This window comes from Notothenia coriiceps, unplaced genomic scaffold (assembly GCF_000735185.1).
Source record: "Notothenia coriiceps isolate Sejong01 unplaced genomic scaffold, NC01 NC01_scaffold00037250, whole genome shotgun sequence".
In the NCBI taxonomy this organism is placed as follows: Eukaryota; Metazoa; Chordata; class Actinopteri; order Perciformes; family Nototheniidae; genus Notothenia; species Notothenia coriiceps.
The window spans coordinates 1410541-1419792 of record NW_011369951.1 but is presented as its reverse complement, the minus strand read 5'-3'; the positions used below and the strand labels follow the sequence as shown (position 1 = coordinate 1419792).

At 41.6% G+C, this 9252-nt stretch overlaps 1 protein-coding gene across 1 annotated transcript in view; it reads left to right on the top strand.

Annotated features, from left to right (window-relative positions):
• The first annotated feature begins 2168 nt into the window (after positions 1-2168).
• Positions 2169-9252, top strand: part of LOC104966643 (uncharacterized) — a 23173-nt gene continuing 16089 nt past the window's right edge. Inside the window, exon 1 of the mRNA XM_010795843.1 lies at positions 2169-2897. Coding sequence (XP_010794145.1) covers positions 2348-2897 — 550 coding nt within the window. The 5' untranslated portion in view covers positions 2169-2347. The remainder of the gene's footprint in view (positions 2898-9252) is intronic.

Below are 9252 nucleotides of genomic sequence, written 5' to 3'. Positions count from 1 at the left end.
ACTTGTAAGAGGTAGATTCTTTATTAAAAACATGTGGAGTCAGGGTATGTTGTGTGCTAAAAGGCTTAGTATATGTTATAGCAGCTACTGTATTGGCCAGCACATCTCTATTGGGCTGACAAAATATTGCATATTATACCTTTTTGTTTCTTTAGCTTTAAAATGTGTAAGATTCCTTCATTTTTAGATGGCAATATTAAAAGTTTAAAACATCATGAAATAATTGTAAAATGTTTGCAAATCCAGAAGTTATTTTTGGAATCACGGTGTCACAACCTAAATTTGACCTACAATGTTTTCCCGGAAGTGAGTGTTATCAAGATTGTTACTTTTAATGCTTTTATTCTAACTTTTAGGATGACTATGATATTTGATATCCACCCCAACATTAAGCTACATTTCTGGACGCTGCATTAAAAGAAAAAATTGCCTTTCATTAAAAAACAACAGAAACGAAAACGTATATCACAAAAATAAACAGCATCCCCTATTTTTAGCAAGATACATACAGTACACCTGGAATTTATGCCGTACTGTTGTCTGGATAAAAAGGCAATGTTTTGAGATGTTTATACAGAATAAATGAATACTTCTCTATTACTTTTGGCTGTTTCCATTTATTTTAATAAGGTGCAATTTCTTCATTGTAATTGAATGTCAACTGAATCAACCTTGCCTGATCATAAACTTCTTACATTAAATGTGGCTACATCAACACCACAATCAACAATTGTGGCCTCTGTCATTGATGTTGAATCCCATCCAAGTAACTACATTTTGATTGTCAAATCAGCTCCTTGTCAACACTGGATTAGATTACCTGTCTGTTTAGGATTTGGAAACCAAGTCTTGCTTTATTATTTCTTCTTATCTTACTTGTTGCAAATAATACAGTCCTTATCTGGCCTGCAGCTGGTTCAAAATGCAGCAGCGAGACTTCTTCCTGGTACCAGGAAGAGAGGTTGCTTATCTGCTGGAGTGGCCTCTGAATGTGCAGAATTTATTCAAAGATTATTTGTATTTGTATGGACTGCAAACAGGTTGTATCTCTGAACTCCTTATGCCCGTATTCCACCTCGACACCCCTCAGATCTGCTGACTAATCACTGCTCTTTATTCAATACTTCCAGAATGATCTGGAATCATTGGGCATATTCTGTTGTTGGAACTAAAGTGTTGCAAACTAAAACGAGTTTGAATCGACTCCAAGATAAGAACATTTGTTTTAATAGCCATCATAAAGACATCTTCTCTGTGCAATTCTGTTGTGTTTTGATGATGATTTTGTACATAATTATGTATTCTAAATTATTAGCAAAGTGTGAATGATCCCCATAATTATGCCTGTTTTTTTGTAATCATCAGGGACTGCGAATAACAATTTACTCATTAACCAACTTTGGCACATTTAAATTGGGATGGAAATAGAAATGATGATTAATTTGCATTGTACATTTTGCAACTTCAGGAAAAAAAAACATTAATCCAAAGATGTATTTTGGACCCTTTACTAAAAATGTGTACACACCAGGAGCGATGCAGTATCTTATTTTCATCTCGAAATGTATTTGTGCAACATAGTGACCTACTTTTATTAGTCTACATTTAGTCACTGGGCTAGTACCGTCTAGCATTCATTTCTCCATTTCCAGAGGCTTTATTGTCATATGAACAATAGATAAAGCACAGTTTGGCATTGAACATCTGAATTCCCAGGTTCCCCCAACAATACAACATACAATACTTAAGACATAAAATCAAATAAAAATAGAAGAGATTAAATTAAAATGAATACAAATAATTGCAGAAATAGTCACAATCATAATCCTTTGTCAATGTTAAAACAGGGGATTAAAGATGAAACAAATGAGTTGACTAACATATTAAATAGAGAGACAAGCACACTTTAATTAAATACAAATCAAATGGGTACACATAGATACACTAGGGTATAAAGATACATAGAAGCCTTAGAAAAGCAAGTGGACCTATACAAAGGTAATGAAGTAGCAGCCAGGAATAACAGTAGTGAATAGCAGAAGTATATATTACTCTTTGTTATTTATAATGTGTTGATTTAAAAAAAGGAGCAGCCAGTAATTACAATTATACATGGGAAAAAAAGTATATATTGCAAAACAGTGTTTTTATAATATTGTATTGGCTTGGTATCATAAGTAAGTGAAGACACTTCACTGAGCTTGAGATAAATTCAAAGATGACTATCAATAAGTATTAAGATAAACAAATTCACACACTTCTTTTACCACTGTCCTTTTACCACTGCCCTTACAGCACAGCAAGTTTGTTTTTTTCTTCCCAGGCAGGCGCATCACACTCGGTTCCCATGCATCTGCAGCACCGTATCAGGTGCTCCATCATTCGCTGCCGGGCTTCAGGGGGCGGAGTCTCCGGCACCGGGTCACACCCCCTGCACTACAGCGCTCGGTCCTTAGAAAAAACACCAAGGAGCGCACAGCCCGTCCGTCACTGCATGCTGCTACACAAATATGAGCCCGAGAAGAGTGAATCTTGCGCTTCAACACTTAGGACAACACACCGAATAATTCCAACAGAAATCACAGAACACCTCCGAGTCTCAACTACTCAATTTCTCTGTCTCTTGTTCCCCCTTCTCTCTGCGCTGGATCTTTCGAGCCAAGAAATGTGTGTGGAGAGCGATGGATGCGAGATTGAAGGCTGCAGCACTTTGGATGAGGTGCGCACGCTGTCCGGCAGCATGAGCCCCGTGCTGAAATCCAACCCGGACCTCCACCCGTGCAAGCCGGGGCACAAATTCCGAGCCGCGCTGCTCAAATGCCACTCACCGGCTGCTGCCGCCGGGATCCTCACTTTTGGGAACGTCCTCAATTACATGGATAGATACACCGTAGTGGGTAAGAGATCTGACTTCTTCCTTTCTATTAGAGCATCATTTATTTATCTTAAGCACACCAGGGCTGCTTTCTGTATTCCATAGAGCGATACATGCGCGTAATTGCCCGTGAGCGGTGTTATGGAGCACACCTCAGCTGAGACGGGCAGAACAAAAGAGGCTTTGCCCAAGCGCAGTGGACAATCAGCTAAAAAGCAGAAGCCTGCAAGGTGTTTCCACTGTGTACTGTGGTTTAAATTAATAACATGTCTAAGATATCCCTCAAGAAAAGGCTGTACACTGATATTTTTTTACCCAGGGCTAAAAATAATTGCAGATCCATCAATTAAGGCGACCAACTCTCCACTTTGTGTGTATTTGTGATATTGCTATGGGCTCGTCTGTCAGTTTCAGCGACTGCAGAATGAGAGATAGAGTGTATCAGCGTGAAGAATCAGTCATTAGTTTCTCGCCGTTTCTGGGAGTGATTTATTCCAGGAACATCTAATCGCCTGTATTTTTGTGTGGCTGGCAGTGTGTGAGATGTGTGTGTGTGTGTGTGTGTGTGTGTGTGTGTGTGTGTGTGTGTGTGTGTGTGTGTGTGTGTGTGGTGCTGTGATGGGGCCATGTGGTGTGCATCCCCCTCAAGTGCCTGGATTTCCTCACTATAGCTGAGATCCAGAGCATCATTTATTAAAACTGAACACTGTGTACAGAGGGACATTTAAGCTTGGCATGTACTACAATGAGAAAAGAGATTTGTTTTAGCCTAATTATGGAATCGATTAATTGATTAACAATCATAGATGTTAAAAAGACCACCAAGAGTAGAGCTCAGTGAGATAAAGCAGATTGTTCAGAGTGAGAGATATTTTATTTTGTTTAAATATTGTAAGAAATAGCCCTGTAGAATCTAATTGTTTAGATGTTTGACTAGTCCCACAACTCACAAATGAATCTGATTTTAGTTCATTATTATGGATATAAGAGAGAATTGTATTAGCTTTTGTTATCTACTCTCTGCACATTAAAGGGTGTTACATTAGTCCTTATCCTCAAAATCCAACATTTGGTGATTGGATTTTGTAAGGCTAGTTATCAAGGCTTGGACATCGGACTGTGGAAATGAATGGGTTAAAATTATTGCTGCAGCAGGGAGAATGGAGGGAAGCATGGGCAGAGCATGCTATTCTATACAAAGAAACACCTTCCTGGTTAAAGTACATTAATAGATTGATAATCTCAATGACCTGTGGACATTTGCTTCCAAATCTTGCATTTTTCTACTCCTCCCAATTTATTTACTGCAATGACTGCAATTATCTGACATCAAGTTATCTAAAATTAGATGGAAAATGTGTAATTTCACTCTGTAGCCTGTGGCAGGGAGAAGGAGTGGCCCATTAAAACGGAACAATGCATACACTTAAGTACCCACATGCTCATCATCCTAAGGGCATGGTGAAGAGGAAAGCTACACACCCTCGGGCTCCTAAATGATCATGGAAGCCTTTAGCTGCTCAACCTACAGTCAAGAATGTGATGAAGGGTCATATCTAATCTTAGTATCTTTAAGCAGCACTCAGGCTCTGCTCATCCTCATCATGGATGCGTCAGTCTCCCTCCATACTAACCATTTGTACTACTTACACCTCCTCATGCTTTGATCAGAGGAAACCCCTCAATAAGGGCTCAAACACAACTCCTCCGTTCTCTATATCTGGACCTTGCTGTGCTTTGGCAGGATGATGATTGACTGAGAGATGAGGAGAAAGTGGAGAAAGGGAAGTGGATGCGTAGGATGGGGTTAGGAAAGGGAGGGTGGTTGCAGCAGCCCGGGCTAACCCTCTTGGAGGAGGCTGTGCTCGGTGCATGTGGCTCATATGGGATCCCCATCTTTTCCTAATCCTGCTATCGGAACGCTGACGGACTGTTTTGCATTATGCATTGGCAGCTTCTGAGTCAGACTCTCACACAGAATGAGGACCGGCAACCATGTGCATCCAACACAACTGATACTCCTCCTTCCTCTCTCCTCCTCCTGAGCTACATTGCAGTAGTAATTAGGTGAGCGCCTGTGTTGGAGGTGCAGTGTTCTTTTTCCATGTAGAGCTGCAAGGATTAATGGACTCATCGATTAGTTGATCAGAAGGAAAATAATCGACAACTATTTATATAATCTGGTAATCATGAAAGTACATTTTCAAGCTAAAATGTACGATAATGTCTTTTTCAGCCTCTCATTTATGGAGATGTGTTGCGTTTAATTGATTTATATCATATTAGGTGAATATTAGGGCTTTGGACTGACACATCAAGACATCACATTCGACTTTAAGGAACTGGGATTTAAAATGTTCACTAGTTTTTGACATTGGATTGAATGATTAATCAGCAAAACATTGATTTATCGGTATTGGAATTAAAGGGTTGTTTTATTTAAATGTGTCTTTTAGCTTAATGTTGTCTTTTCCTTAGTTCATTTTCCTTAGTGGGATTAAGTTTATATATATATCAAATGTTCCTTTCCACCTTGTGGGACTCCCACGAGCTTTCAGTCCCATCCTCCTTTTACTAATGACTTTGCTCTCCGCTTCTCCAGCTCTGTTGTTCTCTTTCTTAAGCGGCAGGTACCCAAAGCGCATCCCGACTCATAGATCTTAATGTCAATTAGGCAGGCATCAGCACACACCCACAGAACACTCACACACATTTGGAAAAAGACGCTCCCCACCATTTCAAGAGGGGCTGAATGAGAGAGGGGAGGGGCCGGTGCTGCAGTGGCAGGCAGTCGGAGGGAAGTGGATGCAGAGTGCAGGGCTGAGACCAAGCGATGCCGCCCCCCCCACAACCTTCCCCGACGTCAAAAGGTCTTTGTACCAGCAGCCATTACTGTAGTGTGTGTGGATCACTAAAGCATTGTCACAGGGACAGAGGGTGACCATTCCAGACACCGGGGCTATTCTGCTCCACAACAATGATGGGAAAATTGCACCAACCAATGCACAGCAACAGTGTCAAAAGACTTGGATCTTTCTGTTAATCCCCGGTGTCAGAGGTGAAGCCACACACACACACACATAAAAAAACACCACCTACAATACACTTTATGATTCCAACACTTGACTTCTCCAAGCCGATGGTGTGAACCACAACAAAAAGTCACAATGTCTTTTAGTTTTATGAGGGGTTGTTTTTCTCTGGATTTGATAAATCACAGCCAATATTTTTATTACACGGCTTGGATTTTTAATGCCAACATAGTCGTTGTGTGAGACTTGAGCTGCTGCATATTGGAGGGAATGTTTAAGATGGAATAAGGGAATGTGTAGTCATTCAGGTTTCTAAAAATGACTAATTCTGACTCTGGGAATTACATGTACCTATAATAAGCAAATCGCAGTAATACACTTCCACTTTTCCATTCCTTAAATTGTTCTTTCCACTCCTTTTAAAACTCATTTTGAATATCTGTTTGTATCTGTTTGTAATGCGTTCTGGAAATGAGACAGTGATCTGTTTTTTGTTATGGGCCACATCCAAGTGTGAGAAGGCCCAATTTAAGGGCTTCTGAAAAGAAGAGAAAAACTCAAAGTTGGATTTTAGGCTCAGCTGTTCAGCCGGTAGGTCAGACTCAGACCTGACCTGCAGTGCTCCTTCAGAAGCATGTGCTCGTTTTTACGACTGTCTGTGAAGCAGACGAGGCAGAAATGGGGAGCGTCTGGAACATTTCAGGTTGTCCTAAAGAGGTCTGTCAACCCCTTCTGATCACTGCGTTTGAAAATAGAAGCAGGCAGGGAAATAAGATAGAGATCAAACATGATTGGAGTGGAGGTGGATGAGTTACGATGCTCCGGTCGAGTCACTGGTGTGTGGCCTTTGGAAGAAAACCCCACACTTCTTTTCCATTTGCTTTTCAGAGTGCTCTGAGATTTAGAGGGCCACAATTTAATTTAATTTCAGGTGGCTCTGAAACATTAAATCCCGGTGCTGTTCTCTGCAGCCCCACAGCAGACAGTCCAAGCTCCTCGACAGCTTATCATAAAGAGGGGATTAAGCCTTTTTTCCGAGAATATGAGGATATGTGAGGCAGACACTGGGCACTTAAATGTATTTGCCTGCTAAGTACCCTGATGTGTGTCAACTCTAGCCACCCCCCTGTGTGCACCCAGAGGCACCCCCTTCTTAGCCAGCAATGGGGCATGTTGGGGGGTACTGACTGCAGCCTAATCTGTGGTGTGCAGAAATGTTGAGGAGCTGCAGATTAGCGGGTCTTCCCGATACCTTAATCTGAGTCGTCTCAGTCAAGCTGTCATTCCAGAAATACCTAAAAATGGGGTTGCATCCCATTGGACAACTGCAGGACCCTTGCATGTGAACTATTGGCATCTTGCTTACAGACACAGATGACCATGTGGTGATAATCCTCTTAAGGCAAGCTCTGTCGCACTGTAAAGAAGATGTAGCAATCTATCCAGTCTGACAGGCTATGCAGATTAATTCCTGATAGCTTTGTCCAGTTCCTTTGTGGCTACTAATTATCACTGTCCACCATTCCTCTGTATTCACAGTGTAAATGATGCACATTTTTTCTGCTTTCTACATATTTTCCTGTCTGTTGTCACAACACAAAGTGCTCTTTCTTGAGTGGAAGTCATCAAAGTTGAAGAAAGTGCAACACTTTCAGTTCCGCAGAGGCTATAGGAAATAACAGAAGTGAAGACACTAATCTCTGTGTCAGTTAGAGAGATTTGGGGCTAAAACAAATTCTACTCATATTCAAGAGTAGAAAATAGTGTTTCTGCATGACAATCCCAAGTGTAGAATATCTCGCTGACAGTTTTTTGAGCTGCTGGTAGAAACATGCCAGTGCAGATCTTCTCAGTAACATGAAGTGTTGCTGCAGAATATGTCAGGATTAGACATACAGAAGTGTCTCCTGACTACCAAACTATGTGAGAGGCTGTGTGGGCAACGCTCAAGTGACTCAAGTCTTCACACTTTTGCCTATTTCACCCTCTCTTGTTTTTGTAGCGTTCACATTAAAGGACTCAAAACAACGGCACAGACATTAAAAAGATGGTAGGCCCTCTAGTAATTTACTTTATAGGGCTGCTGCGTGTTTTTTTACCGTTTGATGTTGAGCTGTTTCGAATTAGACCCTGTACAGTATGAGATGTCTCTTCGAAAGACATTACCACTTCAGCACTAGTTAATTACAGAATACCTCAACATCCTTTAAAACTGCTGTTGACAGTAAATTATTGATACTATTCAACAGATGTTAAATAGAGTCATTGCAATTACATGATATCCTACCGAGTGGACTTTTCCAGACTGGTTCCCCACAGAGGTCTCGCTAATCTCTTTATGTCTATATCCTGCCGTGCCATTCCCACTGCTGTGAGAAAACAGTCTGTGTGTTCTTTAGGCTCCGATTTAGCCGACGTCTGTAATAGTAACCAGTGGAATTAGACGAGGTTTCTTCCTCTGCCAGTGTAGGCTCTTTCATGTGGCTACTCCAGATTTTACAATCGAGCAGACGCACTTCCCTCGTAGCAGCGTTCACCCCTGTGAGCCCCCCGGTATGAGCGCACCGCTTCATGACTCTGCTGATGGTCACTTTGATGCGACTTTTTGACTCTTCCCTTCCGTACAGCTGTTATTTTGGCATTGCCCCAACCTTGCATCCGACATCTCTCTTCACATTTACGAGGCTATTACATGTGTTGCATTCTAAGAGGATATTTATACACGCTGTTGCCAATGCTGTAACACAGAGGTTTAAGTTGAAGGGAGCGACATGAGGTAAGGATACTGCGTGAGAGGAAAGGGACAGGTGCATCCCATTGTACTAGAAACAACGGGAAGTAAGTCATTGTAGTTTGGCCCATTGATTTAGCTTGCTTACCAACATGGTCAGCAGTTCTAGGTCTACAGGATCAGCGACACAGCATCATGCAGGAAGAAAGGCACTCTAAAAACCTTAGTGCTTGATTGCTTCAATTGGCATTCAACAGTCTCCTTCTTTGAGGCCCCATTTACACGGGAAAGCAAACGAAACGCAAACGAACCAAATTCGAAATCAAAAAAGTCTTCCGTTCACACGGATACGGCTCAATAAACGTGTCCCTTCACACGAGACCGTTCGACCCGCTGGAAACGCTGTAGTACATATGCCGGGCCTGTAAGTAGCGCTGTACTTCCGCCACAAAATACACCAAAAGCAGCGAAGAAGACCCCCGAGCATGATTGCCATGGTTGCCTGGTTGCCCTTCTGTTTATTCTCCACGGCGGATTTAGCAACATGCAGTTCTCCATGTCCACTTGTTGCTGATGGTTGTGGTAGAAGAGCTGTAGATTTTGCACTAACATCT